The 27,244-nt window shown below is 43.9% G+C and overlaps 2 protein-coding genes across 3 annotated transcripts in view; both read right to left on the bottom strand.

Annotated features, from left to right (window-relative positions):
• Nucleotides 1-5,544, bottom strand: part of CPEB4 (cytoplasmic polyadenylation element binding protein 4) — a 62,899-nt gene extending 57,355 nt beyond the window's left edge. For both annotated transcript variants that reach the window (XM_035014664.1, XM_035014671.1), the window contains exon 1: nt 3,097-5,544. In XM_035014664.1, the coding sequence (XP_034870555.1) occupies nt 3,097-4,221 (1,125 nt within the window). In that variant the 5' untranslated portion in view covers nt 4,222-5,544. The remainder of the gene's footprint in view (nt 1-3,096) is intronic.
• Nucleotides 5,342-6,102, bottom strand: LOC118016915. Its single transcript, XM_035014683.1, has one exon. The coding sequence runs from the start codon at nt 5,931-5,933 to the stop codon at nt 5,382-5,384; it is 552 nt and encodes a 183-aa protein (XP_034870574.1). The 5' UTR covers nt 5,934-6,102; the 3' UTR covers nt 5,342-5,381.
• Nucleotides 6,103-27,244: the final 21,142 nt, after the last annotated feature.

Raw genomic sequence — 27,244 nt, 5'->3', positions numbered from 1 at the left:
CAGGACATGGGAGGATTTTTTTCCCCTTAATGTAAGGGTCAAAACAAACATTGCCCAGTATTAGTTACGTACCAGGTAAATTCTTTCCTTTCAATAATACTAATATTATAATGTAGCCATGTATACTGCTGGATCCTGTCATTTCTGTGGTGTATTTCCAGATCTCTCTATAACACCTAAGGAATTCTTGACAAAGCCATTAAAACTGAACTACTAACATCTGTAAAATTTCTTTCCTAAAATTAATAGTGTTTAGGGTAATAGATTTAAATAAGATGGCAGCAGTTCAAAGTGTGGTTGTGTTTGCAGCAATTTCAATTTCACAGGAGCTCACCTCAGGACCATAAGGAACTTAGACATCACCTCCGTCACCCCCGCATTTTATGGAGAAACTGAGGCCCCCAAATGTTATACTGATAGGGCAAAGAGCACACCTAGTTTCCAGGCTCCCAGTCAAATAAATGTTCCTTCACGTTTTTCATATCAAATTTAACCAAGTAATTCATACCAACCCAAAACTGTATTTTTTTTTTTGCCAAAATCAATTCAAAAGAGTAATTGTTAAAACACACACACATGCACACACACAGAACTACATACATTAAGTAAGCATACAGTATTCAGTTTACTAACTTCTTGTGATTTTTTCAAAACCCAAAACTCCAGTGTGACTTTCAAATCACCCCCACACTTGCTCCTGACTCCCTGAACCCTCCCTCCTGTTTCTAAAAGTGGTGGGGGATGATGAGCAGAAATCAACAATTTACTTTCTAATCCTACCATATTTGAGCCAGGTATATTGACTCATCCTTTTTCCATCCTCAGCATAAGACAACAACAATTCTAAGGGAAGAGTTAGTTTCTAACAGTTTTTTAGTAGCAATCTTAAGTTAATTTTATTTTTATTTATTTTTTTTTTTAAGATTTTATTTATTCATAAGAGACAGAGAGAGAGAGGCAGAGGGAGAAGCAGGCTCCCCGCTGAGCAGGGAGCCCGATTCGGGACTCGATCCCAGGACCCTGGGATCGTGACCTGAGCCGAAGGCAGACGCTTAACCATCTGAGCCACCCAGGCGCCCTTAAATTAATTTTATTATTGTTTCATAAACCAGCTTAATCTCCAACTAATCCAAAAGATTTCACATGTAAACACATTCCATTAGCCCCCCAAAATACTGAGAATATGCATGTATACAGTTCATTTATTTTCTGAAATTTTATTTTTCCCAAAGCAAACCTTCATCAAAAGTCTATAAACTGAGAACGGAAAATAAACCATGAGGTCATATAAGTTCAGTCATATAAGTTTGTTCTGTCAGTGTACTGTAGCAAAATGAAAAAAGTGTATTCAATTCTGAGCCAATCTTAATCCAGTTAAAATGTATAAAATGCCACCTTAGATTTAAAAATTAGCAACAAATGAGTAATTCAAAAAAGTCACCTTTGCACTAAATTTTCTTTAAATTTACGTTCAAAAGAATATTAAAAGCAACTTTTTAAAAATAGACTTCATGAAATTACCAATGTCTAAAAGCCTTTTACCTAGCTACTAATGCAAGATAATTGCTCTTCAGTTTCAGTAAAAACCCTTTTTAAAAGCAAAAGCCAACAGCTTTCTGATATGTAGGCAAAAAAATTATTTTTAAAAATCTAAAACTAAATCAAGTATTTTAAGATACATCCTAACTATTCCACCTGAATCCTTCAGGGAAGGGACTTTTAATTCCTTGGAATGACACAGGATTCTCTTAGCAAACTTGCCCTCCCACTAAGCAAATTATTAATCAAACAGATAGTTCTGCTTGTGCTGACATCATATTTGGGGACATTGCAACTGTCTTGTAATCTGTGTTAGTCCTTGCAGAAAGATCTCTAAAATAATCCTCTATCTGTGGCACATGTGTATATACATATACATATGTGTCTATACAGATATATATTTTAATCCTTGTTTTTTAACCTAGACTTTGTACTCTTATCAGCAGTGTGCTTTTGGGCAAGTTATATCTTTCTGATACTCAATTTTCTCATCTGCAAAATGGGGATAATAATAGAACTTACCTTGTGGGGTCACTGTGAGGACTGATTCAATGTTAGCTTATTATCCCATATAAATTTCCTAAACACATATAAACAATCATACCTTCAAATATACAAACTCAGTGGGGCATCTGATGCTCAATTAACTATGAAATTCCCTTTATCTCATATCTATCACCTAGACTGGCTGCTCATTAATTCAAAAACATCAAACCATGTGACTCTTGCAGAATAAGGATACACTGGTGGCAAGAAAGACAAGTGATCTTTGCCTGGATCTATTTTTAGGAATGGTTTATCTACACCCCTAGTGTTAACACTGGAAAATAAACAAATGGATGAAAGGCATCATAAAAGAGTCACTCTGAGATCAACAGTTTCATGGTATTTGAAAATAAATGGGGATGAAGAAAACATTTAGATCATTTCTGTACCAGTCCTTACTGACACAGGGCAGGCCAGAATTTGCAGAGAGGTTTAAGAGGAATTGCTGAATTGATGAATTCAGACTGTTCAGACTGCAAGGTTCAGAGAGGTTCTAGGTTTAAAGTGTAACCAGTGAGAAAACTGTAATTCAATAGTTGGTTTTCAGTAAATCACTATCCTACAGTGGAGGAAAAAAATGAATTTTTTTGTTACACAGTTACTTCATCTGAGCAGAAAATTATCATCGGTTTGCACAATGAATTATACTATATCTATATATTATTTATTCTCACCTAAAAAAGTAGGAAAAAACAACCCTGATGATCCTGTCAGGCTAGAAAGATATTATAGTTAATAATTCCAACATCACTAGCTACCTGGTAGTCATAATTATACCAATTCATACTATTATCTATGGGGAAGATTACAATTAGAAATTTATCAAACAAACAGCTGAATATTTTGTTCCCAATTATACTCCTGTCCTGCCAAAATAATGTCTGGCAATTAACTCATTTTCTAAGAAGAGTTCTGATATGTACATGGACCATTCAAACCTCTTAGTTAAATAGATATTACACCATACAATTTCCTTATTCATCTTAATCTATTAATGGAACATAATCTTACCGGAAAAGGAAAAATGTTGTCAGCCCTGTTCAAGCTATCTTCCATCCAGGATTTAGGAGCAAATGCAGAGCTGGGGCGAGCGTACTTCTGCAGCTGAATATGATTGCTTGCAAAATTTTTCTTCAAAGGCGAGATGGAATTCAGGGGCGTTATTCCTCCATTCAGCCCTCTGCGGTGATCTCGGCCCTGGGAACCTCCCCAGCCCCCATATCCACCACCTCCCGGGCTCCAGGAAGAAGATGGTGTAGGAGAGGGACTCTGGTAGTTGCTCCATGGAGAGGGGGGTTTGTTAAGATTATTCGCCAAATGAGGCAGCTGGTTAAAAGCAGCATTTCTGTGTGTGAAAGGTGGGGGATGGGGACTGGCAGGAGACCTCCTCTGCTGCTGAGGCTGGTTGTGATGATGCTGGAAATGAGGATGATGAGGGTGGTGCTGTGAGAGGGGCCCGATCTGAGGGGAGAAGCTGCCTCCAAAGCCAGGGCTGACATGATGGGGAAAATTTTGAAACAACAGAGCACCGTTATTAGCCGAAGCAGCCGGGACCCCTCCCTGGTGAAAGAAACTTGCATCTTCATTGATGATTGTAGAGGAAGAAGGTGCTATCGCTGCTGACCAGTTACTGAAACCAGTAAGAGACGATGCACTAGACGTCAAGGGTTGGGTCGAAGTACCCAGCCCCGCGGCTTCTTGATAATCAAACCCTGTCAACACTGGTGACTCGATTCTTATTTTCTCCTTCCCATTGCCATTTTCTGAAGAATTGTCCCCTTGATTTTCTTCTGATTTTGCCTTCTCGGGTTCAGGCAGTATTCCAGCTTCCTGACCTGGACTGGGGGAGAGCGGCTGCTTTTCTAAAGGGTCTTGCTGTTCCTGTTGCTGACTTTTTGCTTTTTCCGACCCCAAGATCTCATCCTGAATGTTATGGGTAGCTGGAGCAGGAAAGAGCCAAGCTGACCCGGCACTGCTGCCATTGGCAGCTGTGTTATTATTTATAAAAGCAGCAGGGCTGGGGGTGGCATTTTGGTGATGGTGTGGAGGCTGCAGATGTGGATGGAATCTGACTGGAAAAGCAGATTTATTCCCAGTATTGCTTTGCACTAGCACTCCAAACCCGTAATCCCCCATTTATTATTTTTAGGATCAGATTCTTACAATAAAAAATGACAACCTGATGTCTCACGTCTTTGTATCCTCTACCCAAAATTTCAGTTGTTTGTTTGAAATGTCTTATTTATAGCTAGCTCAAAGATCGCAGCTTATCACTTGAAATAGTTCTGATTTGGAATTCTGGCCTCTGAAAGGAAAAAAAAAAAACTAAAAAAAAAATCTCTTAAAACATTGACATGAATCCAACTGGGCTTATTTCTAGGAGGGAATAAAAACGAAGAGGGTAAAAATCAAGTCTTTGGTTAGTAAAATAGGCGCTTTCTTTTTCCAAAGGAAAATGTACATGAATGACAAAAACACAGCTTCTCAAGCATCTATGGATGTAGAAGAATAAGCATTGCGCGGAGTAAAAATATATATATATATAATTTAACAATCACATATGGTCTTCCTCAGCAGTTTAGATTCACTCACATAAAAATTAGAATAGGGCTAAGAGGAGAATACGTTCTTTTCTTGGCAGCTTGGTTAAAAAAAATCAGGAATAATTTAAGAACATTATATATTATATATTTATATATATAGATTATATTAGGTTATCTGGGGTGGGAGGTGAATTCCTGGTTGCGGGAGAGGAAATCAGCATTGACTAATGGAAAGATGATTGCAGGAAGGTTTCTGCTGTTCCTGGTCCTGTTTCTGCTCTTTCACGGGGTGCAGTTTTGGCCTCTGGGGCTGTTCCTGAGGCTCTGGGTGCAGATCTTGCTGCGGTCGCTGTTCCTGGGCTCCCCCCCGGCCTCCTCTCCCCCATGAAATGGGCTGAAAACACCCGTTTCTCCCTCTTGGGGGGATCGCGATCAGGAAGGATTTAGCGAGACTCGACGAGAGCGAGCTGGCGGCCCGGGGGTGCGGGGACCAACGGGGCGACCTGGAAGGTCCTGCGGTTTCGGCCTCTTCCCCTCTCTGCGGCTCCGGGGTTTTTTTCCCTCATGGGACCCAGGGGCGGTTTGTTCAGTTCTCTCAGTTCGATTCTCCGCAGGGGGAAAAAAAGAGGAAAAAAAGGGAAAACCCACTAGTGTAGTTATTCTAAAAGAGAAGGGCCTCCCCCCTTTGTGCTCTCTCTCTTTTTTCCCCCAGATTTTAGAAAAATCTATAATTTAGAAGGCTTTTGTTTCTCCTCACGGTTGCTGGGCCGTCGTCGTCCCCACCGCCGCCGCCGTAGCTTTACCCCGGTCCCGCAGTCCCCGCTTCGTTGTTGCGGACTCCGCCTGGCTCTTCTTTTTCTCTCCTTCTTCCTCCTCTTCCTCCTCTGCTGTCGCCGATGCCGCCGCCGCCGCCGCCGCCACCGCCTCCCGGTGCCCGGGTCCCGCAGCCGCGGCTGAGTCCTTCTCCTCAGGACCGAGCCGAGTGAAATGACAACCAGCTGGAAAGACCGAGAGACACTTCCGGTTCGAAGAGGGAGGGGTGGGGTACCGAGGGCACTCCGCCCACCTCTCGAAAGACCAATCAGCTGTTAGAATTTCGACGAGGCCACGCCCCCGGATCAGGTCCCCTCCTAGGAAGGTCGAAAACTTATCTCGAGAGACGCCTCTTCCGTCTGGGCCTCGCCCAGTGAGGCCTGGCGCCTGGAACCCCCACCCAGAGTGAGCGCAGTAGGTTGCCATCTTTAGTATGGGCAAAGGACTCCTTCGCTGTTTCTCTCCCCTCACCACGCTTTGCAGGAGTTGCATACAGGGATGCACGGAAGAGAACAGATCCCTCGAGCACTAAGAAAAAGAGTCAGAGTCTTGGGGATCCAAGGGGCGACCGGTGAAACCGCGGATGAACGGGACGCCTGCCCACAGTAAAGGTGGGTCCCCAGGCATCACGTGCTTTGGCTCGAGCTCCGCCCCAGAGGGATCTGGAAGGGGAGGCGGGTCTCCCCAGCCGCTGTGCCGTGCATAGAACTGCGTACGTCCTCGTCCTGCCTGTAGCCCTCACGCGGGACTCTCCCTTCACCTTCCATCCCCCCACCCCCACTCCCCAGCTTGGCTTAGTTACCCGTCTGGTGCAGTCTGTCAGGCACAAAGATACAGCTGCTGTAAGCGTAGGTAGTTGAGCCCTCTTCTCCATCCTATTCTAGTCCACCGTACAGGCTGTACCAGAGGGACATTTCCAACACAAAAATCTTACTGTGGTCCTCACCTGTTCAGATCTCTTTCTATGAAAAAGGCCAAACTCCTTGGTCTGGTATTCAAGGCCTTTCCGCTCTGTGGGCGGTGCATTTTAACACCTCATCTCCGAACAAATGCCCCATACCAAGCTGTTCCAAAGATACTCTCCGTGCCTTTTAACATGCCCTTTCCTTTCTTCTCCACTTGGTAGACTCCTGTTTCATTGTAGGAATCCGTTCAAAAGCTACCACCGGCTCTGTCTTCTGAATGCTCTTACGAGCATACATGGCTCGTAAGTCCTATGTGTGTATGTCTTTCATGCTCGTTTATCACACGATTGTAATGGCGGCTTAGGTCTGCCAGACCTGGCCTCCACTGTTGGCTCGCTGAGGAGAGGACCTTGTGGAGAGGAGGCATTGCTGAATGAATGCTGAGAAAAATGAATCAACAAACCAACTACGGTGGAGTTACCTTGAATGACAATCCCTTTTCCAAGTCTGAATTATTTCATTACTTCTGCTGTTTGATTTGGAGTTCACATCTCTCAAACTTTTATCCTTTAGGTTGTCAGTAGCTGCTCCACTGTGTGTCTTGTTCATCTCTGTACATTTCTGCTTAGGACCACCATCAGGGACTAGGGTAATGCCTTGCTCTCAGCACAGGCTCTAACGACATTGAATAAGTGTTTTCCTTTAGAAGGAAATGAGAAATGAAGAGAAGAAATCACAGTAGAGCCAGAGTAGGAAAACAAAGAGAGATCAAAGACTTTTAAGAAGACTCTTATGAACAAAGGTGGCTTCCATTTCATTTCTATAGCCCTCCCTGAATGGCCCTGATTTCTGCTGCCTCAGTTTCTCAATCTGCCAACACTTCCATGTAGAATACCTGTTCAGAGCCTTAAGAAGTGATTTTTATTCTCTTTCCTTGTATCATGACCATGAATCTTAACCTCTGCAACTCTACTCCGAGTTCTTTGAGCATAGGGTCTTACCCTGCTGTTTATTCCCCACAACTGGACATACCTTGAGACTTGCTGATTCAGTTAGGTGTCATTTCCTCCAGAATGATTTCCCTGACTGCCCTCTCTCTAAAATCTTGTAGATTTCTCTCTTTAAATTACTGCTAGTTGTCAGTGGGTTAGTTTCTTAAGGGCAGAGGTTTTATCTGACTTATCTTTGTGTCCCTAGTGGCCAGCATAAGGTCTGGCACAAAAGCAGACTCAGAACATCATTGAATGAATGAATGAATGAATGGTCAGTACCCAGTAGATGGTTGAGTCTTTTGCAGCTACCAGTTCTCAGTGGCTAAAATGGCAGCCATGACTTGAAAGAAAAAGGACTATCTTTGGAACCCAACATTGTAATTTGAATCCTACCTCTGCTACTTCCTAGTTGTCCTGCCCTGGGCTTTACCTCTACCAGCCCCTAGTTCCTCATGGATAAAATATGAATGATATTTCCTCTCTCACTAGGTTGGTAAATTACATGAGCTACATGTGAAGTGCTGGGCTGAGGTTTAAAAAAATATATTAGTTCCTTATTAACATATGAAGCATAGAGAACTTGTATTTCACAAGTGTCTTTTGCCTAGAAGCAGCTGTGTGCATGACTGAATCCAGGAACCTGTGTTGGTTTGTAGAGAAGGAGACACACCCGAGCCACAGTCAGGATGCTACTAGGTCAGCCTGATCTTTTAAGACTAAATCAGATGTGGGCAGTAGGTTTGGGCTGGACTGAAACTAAGATGATCACTATAGACGTCAGACTCCTGGTTAGGGAGTAGGAGCATGGGAGAGGGAAGTGGGAAACAGGTCTCTTGGGTCAGTTGTCTGCTCAGAAACCCAGGATACCCAGCTCAAGGCTGCCCTCCTTAAAAACATTCTGGCCTCAGAAACTGGCCCAGGTAACCATGACAACGATTCAGCAGCTCCATTTAGGATCTCCAGAGGGATCTACAGTTGCAGATGAGTGCTGGCTTGAATGCTCTGCTGGCAGAAGAGAGCCCCTCCATGAAGCATGCTCACTGGGAACTTTTCAGGTTGCAGAGAAAGCAAGCTCTAAGCTCTGCCCAAACATTAGGTGCTACCAGCTAAAAACAACAACAACAAAAAACAAAACAAAAAAACCTCCCTCCCTGTCCAGCAAGGGATTGACACACCTTCAGAGAACCTGTAGACTAGTGAATGCATGTACCGTGTTGGCTACTGCCCAGCCCCCTCTAGGGTTTGAGGTCAACCACACCCCAAACCCAAGCCTCCCACGAAGCATGGCCCTAATATCTCTTTCACCAGCCTCTTTTAAAACTTGGCAGGTGATATAAATCTCACCTCATAATCACACAGAATGAACTCTGCCCCATTCCAATTCTGATGTCCTCCACCACTACCCTTGAAGCATTTGTTAGCCTTCTTCCAACAGCACACACCCAATTCCCCAGGGGCCTGCCTGGTCACTTTAATAACCAGGGCTGCCACCCAAGGCTGCTCCTTTTGTGCACTATACAACTCACAGGGCACCACAGACTACTATGTGAATGCCACCCCCTGGACTTGTACAATGTGGCAGCCCTGCTTCAGTTCATCTGAGTAAAACAGAGGCACCTTATGGAAATATGACACCCGTACAAAAAAGTGACTAGATACTACCGTAAATTACATGAGTACATGCTCATTGCATGCAGAAATATTTAAAGCAGTTGGTCCATTTATAGTTTAGAGTCGGTGGCCCGGGAGCTTTCTGTGATGGCATTGAAGGACACGGTGTCCTTGGTGTTGTTGAGTAGTGAGCTGTAGCAAGAAGACAAGTCTGGGCATGTCCATGGTCCCATCCCCTAAGAGATTAATGCCCAGCGGTTACTTTGCTTAGCTTCATTAATAAGCCTTCTCATGTAGTGGTGGAATATATATTTTACTGAAATTAAAAGAATATAACAATAATATTTAAAGGTAGGTCCTATGAAGGTAGAGGAAGAGAGAAGAGTGGAATTACTTTTGGAATATCTTCTTTTCCAAAAGTATCTGGATGCTCACTCCCAGAAGGCAAGCTGGACAGAAACAAAGCCAAGTCCTGAAAGCAGGTTTTATTAAACCCCACCTCTGCTCTTCACCCTGTTTTAATATTGAAAAGTGTGCACGTTTACTTAGAAAACACCACTGTGTTTTGCGTTTTTTTGTGTGTTGTTTTTTTTTATGGTTAATTGCTGGGTTATATTTTCCCTTCTTGTTTGTTGTTTTATAATCTGCACAAACCCTCTGCATTTTAAACACTGTTTTCCTCCTGCTTTCCCATTTAAGGTATTATCATTCACATACAGTCCATAGTTAACAAGCATTTTGGTGGGGGTGGTGAAGCCAGTTCCTCCAATGCATTGTTACTGAATAAATGGCTTGGAAAGGCCCTAGACACAGACATGCTTCACTTGAAATTGCCTTATCCTGGCAAAGATTTAGGTGAGCAGAACAGGGGGTCGACCTTCCAAACTGTGATATGCATCACATGGGATGACTTGGATTCTTTCGAGGCCTCAGCCACCTATGTGGATGGGCTGCTGACCTAGATTACCCCTTACTGTTTTGATTGGACACACCTCACTTCCCTGCACCCAACCTCACTTCCCTGCACCCAACCCCAGCCATGCTTCTCAAGAGCTGCCATCTCACACCCTGTAGATAGGCTGGAGGATTTTCACCTGTGATTCTGGAAAAAAGAGTAGCTTTTTAGAGCTTTCAGGGAAGCTTCGGGGTCCATAGGTCAGAGAGCCGGGAGTCAGAGACCAAAACTCTAGCCCCAACACAGCCATAAACTCATAGACACTGGTTCAGTTTGTCTGGTGATTTCCTTTCGGCCAGAATTTTTGCTACCTAAAAAGTTTCACTTTGGAACTCTTAAGCAATAAAGGTTCAAAGAAAGGCATCTATAAAAAAAAAAAAAAATTACTAAAGATGCTCCTCTTCTTTTATATCCAAATTTCCTGGTCCCCTATTATTGGAGTATATATATTCCTGAAGAACTGTTATGAGAGAGTTGATTCATAAGCATCCAACCTCACACTTCAGTGTGCATTGGTCCCCAGTAGGAGCCCATCAAATGCAGATTTCCAGGTCCTGCCCCCCAAGATATTCTGATTAAGTTTTCTCATACTATTTTCTCATAAAATTTTAAACTTCAAGAGATTTTTCTCAAAATAATACAAGAACACAGAAAAAAAAAACAAAATAAAAATGGCTAAAACAAAAAAGTTCCTTTCTCACATGAAAGAGGTTTGGGAGAGTCAATATAGGGCTGGTAGGGTGGTTTTAAGAAGACATTCAGAAGCCAGGTTCCTTCTATCCCATTGCTTCCTTCCTCAAAATGTAACTTCTGCCTATGATCCAAGATAGTTGATCAAGCTCCAGCCATCATGCCTGTGTTTTAGATTGAAGGAAGAAGGAGAAACATGAAGAAAGACATGACCCTTCTCTCTGAGGAAACTTTTCAGAAGACATTCACATCACTTCCATTCTCCTCCCACTGGCGGGCATTTGGCCATATGGGCACAACTTGGGCAAAAGACGTTGGGAAGTATGGTCTTTATTTCACACTCATGTACCTAGCTTTATAAAAAGTGACATTCTATTAACAATGAAGAAAAGGGGAATTGGATACTGATGGGTGAGGCATTTTGGCCTAGAGAAGTTTAGTGACTGACCTGAGTCTTATAGCCAACTCAATGCCCTCATTTTGCAACTGAGGAAACAGGTCCAGGGAAGGGCCTTGTCTAAAATAATTCAGTTATTTTGCCCAGGTATCTTGACTCAGAACTCTTCCTCTACCCAGTAGTCCTCAAATTTTAGCATGCTTCAGAATTGCCTGGAGGACAAGTTAAAACAAACTAGAATTTCTGATTAGATAGGTATGGGGTAGAGCCAAGAATCTGTGTTTCTAACAAGTTTTCAGTTGCTGATGCTGCTGGTTTGATGAACATGCTTTGAGAAACAGTGATCCACAGAACATCCCCACCTGGGATTAAGAAGGGCCTTCAGTTCACTGTGGCCAGCCTTAGTCCTCCTCCCCTTTTCTCTGGTTTACTCAATGGTGCAGTGATTCATTCTCTCAGTTGGCTAAGCCAAACGTAGGAGTCATCCTAAACCCCTCCTTCTCCTCCTCCATCCTCTTATAGTTAGTCCCTAGGTTTTCTTCATTTCTCTCTTCAGCATCTCCTCCTTCTCTCCATATCCTGCTTTGGTTCAAGTCTGATCATTTCTCACCTGGATTTTTTTGCAGCTCCTATCTTCAGGCTTAATACCTGGCCTTGCTCACTGAATCTTTCTAAATGGGGAGTCTACTTACATTACTCCATTGTTCAAACACTTTCCGTGGCTTCCTGATGTACTCAACTGTATTTTTCTTTTTTTTTTTTTAAGATTTATTTATTTGAGAGAGAGAGAGAGTGGGGGAGGGGCAGAGGGAGAGAGAAACACAAGCTGATGCCACGCTGGGCCCAACATGGGGCTTGATCTCAGGACCCTGAGATCACGACCTGAACCAAAAACAAGAGTCAGACAGTTAACCTACTGTACCACCCAGGCGCCCCTCAACTGTATTTTTCAAACTTCAGTGATTTTCATTCCAGCATCACAATTTCTGCCATATTAGTATAGCTCCTGCAGTGTCACACATTTAATGTTTCTGTAAGTTGGTTTACCTTCTAAAAAAAACTTAAAACCTTATTTAAGGCAACGTGATTTACCACTCAAAATGAAAAACAGTTATCACTTACTGTAACCAAAAAGTAATTGTCATGTTTAAATATTGAAAACAAAATAATGGTATGAATTTCTCCTAGATCCTGTATGCATTTCAAAAGCTCTAATGTTGAGGGCTTCTTCCTTTTTGTTAAAAAGGAAGATTAATAAGGTTAGAAAGGTGCTAAAGACTTACTAGCCCAATCTTGAAACATCTTTACATAATTAGAGGGACTGACAGAGAATGGAAAGGGAACTAAATTTCTCATTGTGTGATTTAAGAGTATGCACTGCCTTGTCGGGGTTTCACCTGCAATCATCTCGTGTACCCCACTGGAAAAGGACCTACTATCTGAAAAACACTGCCAGACTCCTTAACATGTCATCCCATACACCTGACAAACTGGATGACATTTTAACATCACTTTGTGCAACTCTCCCAGTACATCGTTCAAAGCATCTTGAAAAACTTGAGGTTCCATGAACTTGCCATCAGTCATGAATACTATTTGCTACAAGTAACAGAATGCATGAGTAAGAATGATCTAACTATTAAGAGGTTATTTTTCTCACACATCAAGGAGTCTAGAGGTGGGTGGTTGCTCGTGCTGGCTGGTCAATGATGTCAGGACTCTGGGTTGGAATCTCTAGATTCTAGATTCTAGACCTTTCCTTCAAGGTCTTAAGATGTCTGCCACAGACCCGGTCATCACACTGTGGCTTTCAGAGGTGAGAAACCAAGGGCTTCAAAGAGTTAAGTTTCTTTCTAGTCATGAGTTTTCCTCTGATCAAGGAGAGTAGGTCTTTCCCAAGGGCCCATCAGCACACTCCCTGTTACAGTTTTTAGTTCAAAACTGGGTCACATGCCATAATCTAGACCAGACCTGGGCCCACCTCCCCTGAGACTAAAGAACCCCCAACATGAAACAATCCCAAATCAGGATTCTGCTAGCAAAGGTAAAGGGAGAGTCTTTGGAAAGAAGTCAAAAAATGTCTCCTATGCGTACCACACAACTTCCTTAGGCCTTTCCATATGTGTCTGTTTGCCAAGAACACCTACTTTGTTTTCCAGAAGGGCTCCTACTCAAGCACCCTCATTGGCCTTCTTTGACTTCCCAGCAAAGGTGGGTGTCTTCTCCTAAGTGGGCAGAGACACTTAGCCATATAATTGACTATTATGTTAATGACTATTTAGATCCCACTCACTAGTCTTGCTCCTCTGGGTCAGGTACTGTTTTCTCTTTTGTATCCTCTGGGCCCAGCATTATGCCAGCACATGGTAGGCCTTTACTGAGTGTGTGTTGAATTAAGGTTGAATTAATCAATTTTTTTTTCCCTTCACATATACAAGTCACAAGTAAACCCAAAGTAATAAATGTTAAGTTGAATTTAACAATAAGCATACTTTGGAAAATCTTACAAAGAACACTCTAGATTTTACTGTTGCTATTCTGTGTTGTTCTATGAAAAATACAGCAATCTCCTATTAGCATACATCAAGTTACTATTGGCATAACACTTCCACCACACTGCTGATCTTCTGGCAAATCACTCACTGTAAATCCTGGAGAGTGGTTTATAAACTTAGTAAACCACTTCATAAGCAACTGCCTTCGGCTCGGGTCATGATCCTGGAGTCCCGGGATCGAGTCCCACGTCGGGCTCCCTGCTCGGCAGGGAGTCTGCCTCTCTCTCTGACACTCCCCCTTCTCATGCTCTCTATCTCATTCTCTCTCTCATATAAATAAATAAAATCTTTAAAAACAACAACAACAACAACAACAACAACAAAACTTAGTAAACCACTTCAATCTTGTGTAAAACGCATTATACATGGTAATAGCTTCGTTTGGCCAAGTCAGTTTAGGTACAGTTCCATGACTGCATTAAGCTAGTCTGTATTGATATACCCTCAATGTTAAACAGCTCCCTAATGAAGTGGATTGCCTCGAAGCCATTGGATAGTGCATGCACACACACACACATACATATGCATACACATCAAGTTATGCAGAGGCAGTAATTATATAATTATATAATTATATAATATTAATGAACAGTATCATATACAGTTGGATGTACCAGTTTCTAATGTAGCTGAGTTGATTCTCAGTAATGGGTTTCTTGAAATGACCTGGCCTCCACAAAAGTACCTTCAGGTTCAACAGCCCATGTAAAATAAAATAAATGCATAAGTAATTTAGCAAGGGAAATAGGTAGCATTATGGCCACACTTCTGTGTGGCTGTTATTTAAAAGCCTGGCAGCTTGGCAGTTAAAAACCACTATGTCCAGGGGTGTTGTAATTCACTATTTCCTCGGAGTTGAAATGAGGCAGAGGAGAGCTCCAGGCCCCTAGCTCATTTTTTATTTAGAGGCAATTTTTTTTAATCCATTCGGCCATTTAAGTTCCAAAAATAGAAAAAGGAAAAAGAAATAAACATGCTTCAAATTTAGAAGTTTAGAGGGTGGTTGTAGCCCTCCTTAGGCAAGGTCTGGGATGCATTTTCTAAGCAACGTTTTACAAACTTGTAAGTGCATGGTGAGAGTTTAAACATTCATCTCATTGTATATGTGTGTGTTTCTTTTGAATCCCTATCTGGTGGTTTATGAGGCAGAGTTTTTCAAATTCTAGTCTTTTTTATATACTCAAGCACATGATTGTTGCTGTATTATTATATTACCTATCTTACTATTCACCCAACTTTATTTGTAAATGGACTCAATTTTTTTAGAACTTAACTAAATAAGTTTAAAAGGAAAATTTTATATCACTAATGTGAGCAGAAAAATCAGTGTCACGTCATAAAAAGATGCTGCTATTTATGTTTTCCTAACGCACACTGAAATAAATACGTACAGAGCCGAACAAAAGCCTAGTGATTCAGAGTTTCCCTGTGTCCCACCTGAGAGTGTCTCAAGGACTGTCAGTGGCAATTTTAGGGACATACTCGCTTACTGGTTCAGAACGTGCACCTTTTGAATCAGGTTCAGAACGCACACCTTTTGAATCAAGATTGGTTCAAATCCCACCTGTGCCATTTGCCATTTGCTGAATGACTCATGAGCAGGTCTCTTCATCTCTCTGAGCCTCAGTTTCTGCACCTGGAAAATGGGGATAAAAATTGTTAAGCAGTTAGCTGAGAGGATAATACGAGGCAGTACACGTAAAGCTCTTGGCACAGCACCTAACCTATAGCAAATGTCCAAGAAATGTCAGCTGCGATTATTATTCATTGGTGGTTGGGGAGATGTGGGTGATTACGGAGCACCAACCACCAACAAATTCAGTTCAGAACAAACAAAATAGATTAGGTGTCTACCATGTGACAGGCTCTGTGGTAGGCCCTGCAGACATGGAGATGATTCTGGAAGTGACAGACATAAGGAGCTAATGACAGCAGTGTATGGGAAGTGCAGTGAGGGGTATGTGCTCAGGTTATTATGGCAGGCCAGAGGAGAACGTGAGGAAAGCCAGCATCATGAAAGCAAAAGGAGCAGATCCATCCATCAGGCCCTTCCTGCTGGGTTACAGGGACATTCATCAGTACTGAAAGGTACCAAGTAAATTGGATTTCTGCTGGAGAACAGAAGATGCATGGACTTCAAACATATATACAGCAATGGAGACATATCATTTACTTATGGGCTTAAATGACACTAATGAATTGGTGAATATCACCTTCAAAGCCAAAGAGTGATCAAGGAATGTGTAAATGGAATTTTAATTTTCTTTCCTTCTGTTGAGGTCACAGGCAGGTGGTTCACAGATATTTTATATTGGGCCTGCAGAATAATTTACTTTTTTTAAGCTATTACTTGCTAACATGTAGAAATTATGCACTTTTATGAGAAAACCCAGATTTGTATCTATAAAAAAAAATGGAAGATGTGGCCATCTGGATTCCCAGATAGGGCAGTTTGGGGCTGGAGTTAAGTAGTTGCTGTTCTCGTAAGATGGGGTGTTCATCATCCAGTTCACCATAGTCCCTACCCATCCGGCTGATAGTGCTGCCGTAGGAACCAGGCAAGTGGGTCCCTACCTTTGGCCCCATGACTTAGAGGCACCACTCTGGCCCCTCTCCAAAGGTGCCCTTCCCCAGGAGTTCATGAAGCCAAGGGACGCCTACACTGCCTTTTTTAGACCATACTGCCGGTGCCAAGGGACCCACGAGTCCCCTGCCCATGTGACCTGTGCCTGCTTCCGGAGACCTCTTTCTCAGTTAGTTTTTCCCAAGGTGAATAGCACTACTAGAGTACATACCCTGGGCCTTAGGGATGGTCAAGAGAAAGCTAGGGTGTTTTGGTGGGGAGGGAAGGGAATAAAGCTTGAATGTGCAGGCCAAGGTGCCACCCACTTGTACAGTCTTTTGCTGTGTGAGCTGGAGTCAGGCAAGGGAGGAACAGAGGTGTGGATGGTGTGTTGCAGGGGGGCACCTCGGGCTAGGGACCCTATTAGCATTTTCAGGTAAGGAAGTCTGAGGAGTCTGAGAGTTCTAACTTGAACTTGGCCTTCCAGGTCATTATGAAGGTGTATTTGTCAAGGTAGGAGACTAGGCCATACTTCAGTTTGTTAATTCTATTTGTAACTTATAAGTATTTAGATATATGGTAGATGGACTTCCATTTACACTGTTTCCCTGGGCCACCAAATGTTAGCAAATATTAGGAGTAGGTCAGTGGGTGAATTTCACTTCTTTCTCTTTGCTGCCTGATCCCCTTTAGTGTTTGAGTTTGTGGCTCCCACTAGATGTGAGTATTGTGAAAGTGGCATCCACCACTCTGCCCCTAGCCCAGTCCTCCCCAGGTATCCAGTGAATATTGAATGAGTAACTAGGTAATCTGAGAGCTGGTATCTCAGGTTAGTCCTGTTGAAATTATTTTCTTCTGTCATATATGTATACACTCACAATTATTTTAAATTTTCTCTTTAAATGCCATTAATTGGAGTGCCTGGGTGGCTCAGTCGGTTAAGTGTCTGCTTTCAGCTCAGGTCATGATCCCAAGGTCCTGGGATCAAGCCCCACATCGGGCTCCCTGCTCAACGGGGAGCCTGCTTCTCCCTCTACCACTCCCCCTGCTTGTGCTCTCTCTCTCTTTTTCTGTCAAATAAATAAAATCCTAAAAAAATTAAAATAAATAAAATGCCATTAATTGCTAGACACTTTTTTTTGTGATTTCTAGCTTTCTGATTTAAAATGAATTTATATACACAGCAAAATAATCCAAAAGGTTTAAAAAAGCAAAAAGAACCTCACATGTTGCCCTAACTCCCCTGATGCCAGCATTATTCACATTTCGATATCTGTATTTCCAGTCTTTTTTTTCCATTCATTCCTTTTCATAGTTGAGCCCCTACCTAGAGATTGATGACAGGAAGCTGCCACACTCCAACTATTTGAGCAGGTTTTCTGCTGCCGTTTGTCATCCCTGTGATGCATTTTAAAAGATAAATTGCCTAAGAAACTTCTTGATTTCATGGAGAAATATTGAAGTGAGGAGTGTTATGAACACTTTCCAGAGAGGTGAATGACATGGTTCTAAATTTGTGTGTGTGAGAGAGTTCATGATATACTCTACTTACCAATCATTCATCATTTTTATCAACATCATGATCACCATCAAGGGTCAACCATTAGCCATCTAATTGTTTACAACCTTTTCCCGTGAAGGTCTGTATGAAAAATACTGCACACACTTGGCCTGTTCCCTTTCGAAGCTGACACACAGCCATGGGTACATGCTTGTGGTTCAGTCAGCGGTCCACACACGTGTATCAGGTGATGCCCCAAAGCCATGCACCAACAAGATCCCGAGACGATCCAGTGCAACAGGGGAGAGATGATTAAATTCCAAAGTGCAGAAAGCATGATAAGCCTGTAAATAAGGGTGCCATGGGGACACGGGAGAGAAGCTGCCTTACTCAGCCTGGGCTCCAGGGAGGGCTTCCAAGAAGAGGGGAAATTTGAGCACTGTCTGGAAAGCTGAGCTAGGGGTTGGCAGGTGTGGAAAGGAATCGGGTGTCCGGTTGGGGCCCCTCGAGGGTGTGGCTGGTAAAGAGAAGAGCACCTAACCCACATTCATTGATGACTGTGTACTCTGTATTGAAGGGCCATGTTGGGTCCTCGGAAGCTAGAGATGGATGGGCTAATGAATAAATACAAGAACAGATCTTTGGGTGACATCCCACCTAATAGAACATTTCAGATCTACATCCCAATAAAGAAGCCTAAGTCCGAGGCATTCTAGAATATCCCTAATGAAAGTAATTTAAAATGCCCTCTATCATTTGGCAGTGTCTATCAAAAATGTGCATAGCCCATTCTAGTTCTTGGTTTCCGCTGTAGAGAAAAAATTTGTTCAAATAATCTGCTTGTGTAAAAGGGTACACGCACTATTTGTAAAAATGAAAAAAAAAATGGGATCACCCAAACTATTTATGCATAGAGGAATGGTTGTCAAAATGAGGCTATATCTATCCCACAGAACTGTATGGAAAGTTAGAATGAGGTAGATTTATATATACCCAGTAAAGTCTCCAAGACAGAAAGCTGAAGGGCGGGGGAGGAAGTCATGTACACACATACATGTTATCATTCGTGTAAAGAAGTGATATTTACATTTTGCGGACACAAAGAATATCATGTTTTCTATAGTTACAGAGATATACAAGTTTTTATTAGTTCATAGGTACACATTTCATATAAGCACTCAGATAACAAATTAAATGCATTACCAGAGGACGTTTGCCAAACTGCAAACCTCTGAGGGATTCAGAGATCGGAGGAGGTGGTTGAAAGAGATTTTGGCCTTACCTTTTAAATTCCTTTACAAGGAGCCTGTATTCTGTGAATTACTTCTGCAATTAAAGATTAATTAAAACAAGGAAAATGTTCTAACTTTCGTGGTAAATCAGTACCGCCGATTTGGGAACAAATTGAGTAACGTGAAACAAGACACTACAATGTTCCTACCCTGTGACTCAGTTATTTTCCTTTCAGAAATCCATCCAGAGGAAGTCACCCTGGGAAGTCACAAAGTCTTTCCTATAAATGTGTTCAATGCAGTATTATTTATCATAGTGAGGGGAAAAAAAGGAATCCTCTGAACTGTTCAATAATGGGTAAAAGCTTAGATGGTAAGTTTGCATATGGAATGTTGGGAAGCCATCAAAACTTGGTTGCAGAAGAATTTTTTTTTACTTGTAAAAATGTTAACAAAGTACGATTAAGTCAGAATAGAAAAATGTGAAAACAGTATGATCTCTAATATAATAAAAGCACCAACACATATATACAAGACCCATGGGGTGGAGTGGGGGACCCAGGAGAGCAATTTGACAGGGTCTCATGTTTGCTTAAGGTCTCAAATTTAGCCTTTTGACATGATCTCTAAATGCAGTTTTATAAATAATCACAGGGATACTCTGAAGAGTTACACATAGTCACAGATACACTCTTGCCATTTAACAATCACGTGACTCTGATTGTTGCTTGTAAACATTACAATACAGCACAGTTTTTCCCATCCTGCTTCACGAATAGAAGCCCAGAGTGCTCTCACTCACCGAGAGGGCCCGTTCTGCCACAGGCACAAAGGGGCACAAGGAAACACCCCAAATGGGAGTGCACGTGGGATTATAGACTTTTTTAATGGTCCTTTTTCTGCTTTTCCTAAATTTTCTACAATGAGCATGGGTATTTCTTTCATAATTTAAAAATAGCTCCTAGAGTAAAAATTTAAAAAAAAAAAAGGAAGAGGAAATGTCCTTCTTTAAAACACAAAAGCAGCGCCTGGATCTAGAATGTGCCACATCAGGATGTCCCTGGGCGGAGACCAAGGCAGACTGGCACCAGGGCTGGGCAGAAAGAATGCAGCTGGACCCTGCTCCAGTATGTCCCAGAAAGGCCAGCGATGACTTCTGCCCCCACCCGTCCCCACACTGCGCTTCTGTGTGAGGCCAGAGCGATTCTGCAGGCCAGAGGGGCAAGACAATTCTGGTTCAAAGCAGGACCTGACAGTTGGAGGGGGTGGGGAGATAATCCAGGCTCCTGATAAACTGGGTGAACTTGCAGCCCTGGTTCCGTGGCTCTAAGTCAGGGTGCGTGGGAGCAAGGAGGAGCCGCTCATTTGCAGGAACAAATGGGATAGTCAGGTTGGGCTGATAAATAAATCCCTTTATCGGGGACTTCAGAACAGGATTTATTCGCATGACAGACAAACAACACATGGGATGGCAGGCACAATGGGGTGAGAAGAGACGAGAATCACTTGATTACAGTGGAATCTCTTATTAATGGATTTGGGCCCTATTCTTGACAGGTTCAGGGTGCGTGTGTGCACACGTGCGTGCGTGTGCATGTGCGTGTTTTATAGCCAACAAAAGTGAACACTCCTTCCCACCACCCTCCACCCTTGTGCTCCAGGTTTCTTCCTCCCACTAACAAAGCGGGTGTAACTGGTTCTATCAGCAGAACAAACACACTGGCGTTCAGTTTTTCCCCTTGCGAGGAAATCGCTCCTGCCTCCTTGCAGGAGACACACAGCACTGGTAGGTCAGGGAGCAAACAGAGTGTCTAGTAGTGAACAGCTGGGGCCGGGAGCCAGCACCCTCATTAGAGGAAGCCGCTACTGTTTCCAGGCTGCTTCTATTCAGTGAAAGCAGGTCATTACAAACACAGCGCGTTTTTGCATATTAACCAAATTAAAATAATAATATGTTCTCTCCTTTCATGTGCTATACTGATAAATCCCAATTTATGAATGAAACATGCTGATTAGTTAGTTAAAAAATAATTAGTCCCAGAATGTGTTTCGGAGTTGGAGACTTAATGAATGCACACAAATACGTCTTCCCAAGTCCTCAGCACATTAGTCTTTTAAAGCAAAGCAAAATATTCATAAGAGGCGTTCATGAGAGAAAAACGATGAAGTAGCCTGATTTTATTTTTCTTTCTTTCTCACTGTGTAGGGTAAAATTTGGATGTTATCTGGTGCCTGTCAGGCTGGGTCACTTTAGAATTATGGATCCAAGCGATGGCTGTTATACTCCATTGAGTTTTGACGTTTGGACAGTAAAGAGACAAGGTCTCAACTCTGAAGCTCCTTCTTGTCCTGGAGAGGACCTTCCAATTCTGTTATGGAGCCTTCATTTCTGGGGTCAAGAGGTTAATTACACAAAGACTGGGGCAGTTGAGAATCAGAGGCTAGCATCCCAAGACCAGAGTGGGGTCAATTAGATTTTCATTATGTTCTTGCACGTGGGAAAACCAGTACTGGGTTTTGGACAAAATCTAAGTATTTGGGCCACTGAGAATCAGAAGATTCCAGACACTCCAAGGACAAAGGGGCATAAGGATGACCGCCAAGCTAAGGGCCTTTGAACCTGAAGACTAGCTGACCCATTTCTAGCCTGGGACGCTATACATAGCACAACTGCGTCTTACTGGGGCATTAAATTCCACAGCTTCTACTGCATTGCATATTGTAAAAAACCACCCTTGAAAATTACTGGACTTGCCCATCAGATGTGCGTCATACAATAAGATTGTTTCGTTTCCATCATTGGACCAGGTCACTACTTCTTTGATTGAGCCTCCAGTGAAGTATAGGCTTGCGTTCGGGAACTTTGTTGTGTTGAAATCACACACCAGACTCTCTCTCCTGCCTCTCTGCCTTGACTGTTCCTTCGGCCTGTAGTTCCCCATCTTGCATTCTGTCTGCCTAATGAATGTGCTCTCACAACTCAGCTCAAGCATCTCCTCCTCCAAGAAGCTCTCTCTCAGTCCACTATGGGCCAAATTCGCTCAATTCTGTGTAAAGGCTGGGATCTGTTCTGAGGCATTAGGCAACCACTCAGCCTTGTCTGTCTGTACCAGTCATAAAATATCTCGAAAATCTCCTCGCTCCCTCCCCCTTCCTCCCTACTCTATGGTCCCACAGCGCTCTGCATGTATCTCCATCTTTATTATCCTGGATTTTCATTGTTGGTTTTTCCTTTCCTGCCTCCCTACCTGACTGCGAGGCCCTAGAGGGCAGGTTGGAATATCACTCATCTCTGTAGCTAACCCAGGGCTGGCACTAGGAAGGTATCAATAACGGAGAAAGACGGAGAGGGCGTAGGAGAAAGGAAGATGGGTAGAAGACGAGCAACGTGGGGGAAAAGGGAGCTGGTGTATTTTGGGCGCATGTGCTGATCACCATGAGGAAGTGGCCACAGGCTATAAAGCTGTCTTTATAGACACCTCCCCCAGCCATCTGCCCCCAAAACTCTGGCACAAGAAATCTCTGCCTTTCCTATAAAAACTTCAGCTCATATGCAAATCATATATAAGTGTTGAGTATTATCTGGGTTTTGCATTTGGAAAGAAAAAAAAAAATCTCTTGCTCTTGCCTGTGTCTGTTTCATTGTCCAGCCCTCTGAGGCTCTGGTCTGTGAATGTCTGTGCCAGTGTGTGTGGCTGAGAATGGGCGCTTTATGTGCAAAGGAAGCAAGGCTTTTCTTTGGCTGGTTCTCTGAACCCAGCTGCCAGTCACAGGGCTGGCCGCCTCGATCCGCATCAGGGAAGTCTCGGTCTGTGTTTGAGTTCTGTACTGAGGAGGCCTTGCAGAGCTGGCCTCTAGGACATCCCTTGAATCAGGAGTGCCCTGGGCCATGGAAGGCTCACAGCCCAAGCGCCAGGCAAGCACAGAGCAAGGGCACAGAGCCCTCCCATGCCTTCCTCATTTGGGAAGCTATGTGCTGCTATGGAAAGGAGTCAGGCAGACAGTGCAAACCTGCCTCCAAATCTTCAGCCGTGTGATGTCTGATAGGCTTTTCGACCTCTCTGTGCCTCACATTTCCTCATCCATGAAATGGGGAGAGCAGAATTGCCACCTTGATAGAGTTGCTGTGAGGAATTGAGACAATGCTCCTGATCACATTTTGTGAACGGAAAGGTTAAATGCACATGTCAGTTTATTATTAACAGATCAAAATGGGAGTTTCAGCAGAGGCACCAAGGTACAGCAGCTGCTGCCTTCTGTAGGCAGGGCAGGGACTGCCAAATAAAGAATTTACAAAAGAAAAATCCCCAAACCAGTCCCACACTTCTCAAAGCCCTTCACCACTTCGGAGGATAGAACGGGGTTGGGTGATTGAGATTTAGGGAAGATTTTGTGAAAATTTCTTTGGAAAAGAAGCTTGTGCTTCAGCCTTAGCCCTTCGTCATTCAGGGACTCTCAGAGAGCTTGTTTTGGGTGCCCTACGGTGGGGGATGTGGTGGGCCTGGGTCTGACGCATGCTCAAGAAAGTGGGGGACGGCGGCAGAGGAGGGAAGGTAGCACCATGACCCTACGATGGCAGGTGAGAGGTTGTCATCACAGGTGGTCCGGCAGGGACGCTTCCAGAAAATCTGAGTGTGAAACTGTCAACCTAAAACATTTGTCACACTCAGAGAGTGCAGAGCCAGCCTTTCACAGTATACAAACAATTGAGAACTTTCCTAGCCCCATTACCTTCCTTCTCTAGCCCCACGTGATTCTTGGAGTATCCGGAAAATAGGTTAGCAAGCTAATGGAGGAGTAGAAATGCTGGCAGCAGACCTTATGGGGAGGAGGGGAGAGGATGTAAGTACTGAATTGAGGCAGTGTCCCTGAGTTAAAGTGATCAAAGGACCTTTTATTACCTAACAGTGCTTCGGAAACTCATGGGATTGACCAAATTCTCATTCTGGAGCAGGGAATAGATTGCACACAATGAATAGGTATAAAGGAAATGATAGATAAAAATAAATTGCTTTTATAGGAATCCTACTTGTTCAATGTATTGGATGCATTATTATTACTTATCTAGCACTAACCATGTGCTAAGCACTGTGCAAAGCACTTTAGATTTTCAAATAACCCATAGAGGTAGATGCTACTAACATGTCCATTTTGCAAAGGAGGAAATTGAGGTTCAGAAAAGTTAGATCACCTGCCATAGGTTGCAGGATGGTGGGAGGGAGCCAGTACTCGGAGCCAGGTAGTTGGGCTCTAGAGTTGCCCTACCTCCTTCCCACCTCGGTGTCTCAGTGGGCCGATCAGACAAGGTATGTAGTGAAGAATTACAGTTGTCCTTCATGCCTCCAAGTGCACTCGGCTAAAAATACTTCAAGAATGCATAGGAATTCTCAGCAATCCCTTCAGGGAGGGACTCCAAGGAGACATGCTGTTTTGGTTAGAATGATTTGGTTTTAAATATCAAGACCCACTCAAGCTAGCTTAGGGCGAAAAGGAAACATTAACAAGAAGATACGGGCATATGTTCCTGTTGCCTGTCCGGACTCTCTCTGCCTCCATCCCTCTGGTTTCTGTTTCTTACTCCTCCTTTTCCCTCTGCACATTCCTTAGTCCATTTTGCAGAACGTGGCTGCCTCAGATCCCAAGTTAGGGCAGGCACCTCAGTGCCAGCTCTGCAGAGACCAGCCGGCGGAATCCTGATTCCAAGCGAGGAGACAGTTTCAGTTAAATATACACGCAGTACCTACTACATTGCCAGGCGTTATCGTAGGCATTTGGGATACAGCAGTGCACAAAATGGGCGGGGGGGGGGGGGGGGGGGGGGGGAAAAAAAAAACGTCAAAAAAAACCCCGGCCCGGGGGGGGGGGGGGTCCCCTTCCAGTGAGATTCTGATTGGTCCATCTGGGGTCAGCTGACCTCTTCCCTTGGCCCAATCAAACGTGTCCGGGGGCGGGGTCACAGAGTACAGGCTGGCGGCTGGAAGCCCAGCCAGGAGACTGAGCTAGGTGTGGAATCCAGGGCTGTCTGTCCCTGAAGCCATCTGAGCCATATTTCAACCTACAGCTGAGCTACTTCTAGCAAGGTTTTGGCCCTACATAGTGGCAGCTGCCCACTGTTAGGTCCTACTGACCGTCTCTCTCAGGAGGGTCCCCACCTCATCAGCCTCGTCCCCAATCTCTTTCATGGCAGGTTTGACACACATTGTCCTTTATCCCACCCCCTTTTGTGGTGGACGAAGCCAGATTCTATTTCCCCGTTGCTTTTTGTTCTTCTCTCTCCTCCCCGAGGGAATGCCTGTCGTGGGGAAATTGGGCAGTGTCCCCCTGCGCTTGTGCAAGCAGCAAGGGGAAGCAGAGCTGGAAATGACAGCCCACCCCGAGGAGGACCTATATCCTGGGGCTCTCGTCCCCGCACATGGTCTTCTCTGAGGCAGTGACCTGCTCTGTACAACCGAGCCTGGCTGTGGGAGCCTGTCTGAAGGCGGCCTTGTCAAAGAGGCCTCATCTTTCGCTGTCCTGCTGGAGGGAATTAGGATGACCCGGACAGTTAGGGTCCTCCCCTGCTTCCTGTCTGATGGCCGTGGTGATCGGCTTCCGTTCTGCCAGTTTCTGCTTTTCAGTTGGCCGGCTTCTGGGCCGCCTCCCTGCCGACCATTTCTACAGCCATTTTCCTTCTTTCTTTCCTTTTTTTTTTTTTTCAACAGGAGCTACTGCACACTCAGTAATGGAATAGATTACATCAGATCCTGCGTTTGCCAGCCTCCGTGCTAAGCTAGCTTCTCATTCCTGCAGCCGAGGACACCGACCTGGTTTATACTGGGATGGAGCTCACAGTGCAGAACCCCTCCCCCAGACGGGTTTCTGTGGGATCCCCAAGTTTTGTCAGTTGGAAAGTGTGGCATTTTGTTTTCTCCTCATGGTTAAGGACATGAATGTCTAGGTGGTGGGTTGGGGGGAGCACCAGGATTCCATCCTGTGGGAGCCACGCGGTTCGCATGACCCCTACGCGTGTAATTTAACCCTTGATGCCCCGGTTTCCTCGTGTAAAATAAGGCTGATAATAGTTTCCTCGTTGCATAATTTTAAGTTTGAATTGGGATAATGTATGTCAGGAGCTTAGCATGGTTCCTGGCACATAGTAACTGCCCAATACACTGGCGGCCATTGTTAATGTATTCCTTACATCTCTTCCCCCACTCTGTTCCCCCACATCATCTCCACAGACACAGTGTACTAGAAGCAGGCTCTGGGTCAGACAGACCTGCAAAGTTGTGACAATCACATACACTCTAGATGAGATGATTAGAAGATTAGATGAGATCATGTCCATAATCATAATAAACACGTGTAAGTGCTTTATACATCTTACTACTTTAATCCTTACAGCAACTTTAAGAGGTAGGGATGATTATTATTATATGGATTTTACACATGGGGAGGCTGAGGCATTAACTGGGGCCTTAAGTAGCTGGCTCAAGGTTAGAAGCAAGACAATGGATAAGGCAGCAAGTGGGTAGAGAAAGCATGTCCATTCACTGTCAATCCCACTCCCTACCACATGGCCTGAAGTGCCTGGCACCCAGTAGGAGTTCAAAGAAACGTGAAGTGCGTTTCTCCACGTTGCAGATCTATAAATGACAAGACTACAGAGCAGAGGATGTTTGGGACACAGTCTATGTGAATCATTAGGGAATAAAGTCAAGTCAATGACATAACCAAGTAAGGTTAAAAGTAGCTACTGTGTGTGTTGGGGCGCTCCTGAGGGCTTGGTGTGTGTGATTGCAAATTAATCCTGAGAAGCACCATGTATGGTAGGTGAATATGCCCCAGTGGTTCATGTGAATTCTGTCCCCATATACATCGGAGATTCCTGATCTCAGATTAAGCCTGAAAACCACTTTTTCTTACAACTGGGAGGAAAAACTGGGAGGACAAGGCCACGTTCAGACAGATTCTTGTGACTGGCCCAAACTGAACAGCAAACAGGACGGGCAAAGATGTGGAAGGACAACCTTGTCATGGCCAAATTTCCAGCCTTATTTTCCACTGGTCCAGAAAAATATATGCACAGAGTAAAGCAGTACCCAGGCAGAGAACCTGGAGGTGTCAGTCAGGGGCTGGCCGGAAACAGATGGCACACTTAAATTAGTGATTCGAGGAGAGTTTAATAAAGGAGCTATTTACAAAGATGTGGGGAAACCACAGGGATAGTGCTGTTCCCTGGGGCAGGGAATAGCTGAGTGCTGTCACCTCCCCGAGGCCTGAAGAGAGAGGGGACAGAGTGGTGACCTGAACCCTGAGATAGTACTGTGTGGAGAGTCCCACCTGGCAGGAGCTGTGGCTTTTGGTAGAGGGACCCAGCCAAGCCACAGTGGCCCAGCAAGGCGGAGGCAGGGGAATAAATA

Source organism: Mirounga leonina, unplaced genomic scaffold (assembly GCF_011800145.1).
Source record: "Mirounga leonina isolate KUSES-001 unplaced genomic scaffold, KU_Mleo_1.0 Mir_104, whole genome shotgun sequence".
Taxonomy (NCBI): Eukaryota; Metazoa; Chordata; class Mammalia; order Carnivora; family Phocidae; genus Mirounga; species Mirounga leonina.
The sequence above is the reverse complement of the archived record's forward strand: the minus strand, read 5'-3'. Positions and strand labels throughout refer to the sequence as shown.

Bases quoted from the DNA above. Each gene is read 5' to 3' on its own strand.
- LOC118016915 (XM_035014683.1), bottom strand. From the start codon at position 5,933: ATGCAACTCCTGCAAAGCGTGGTGAGGGGAGAGAAACAGCGAAGGAGT.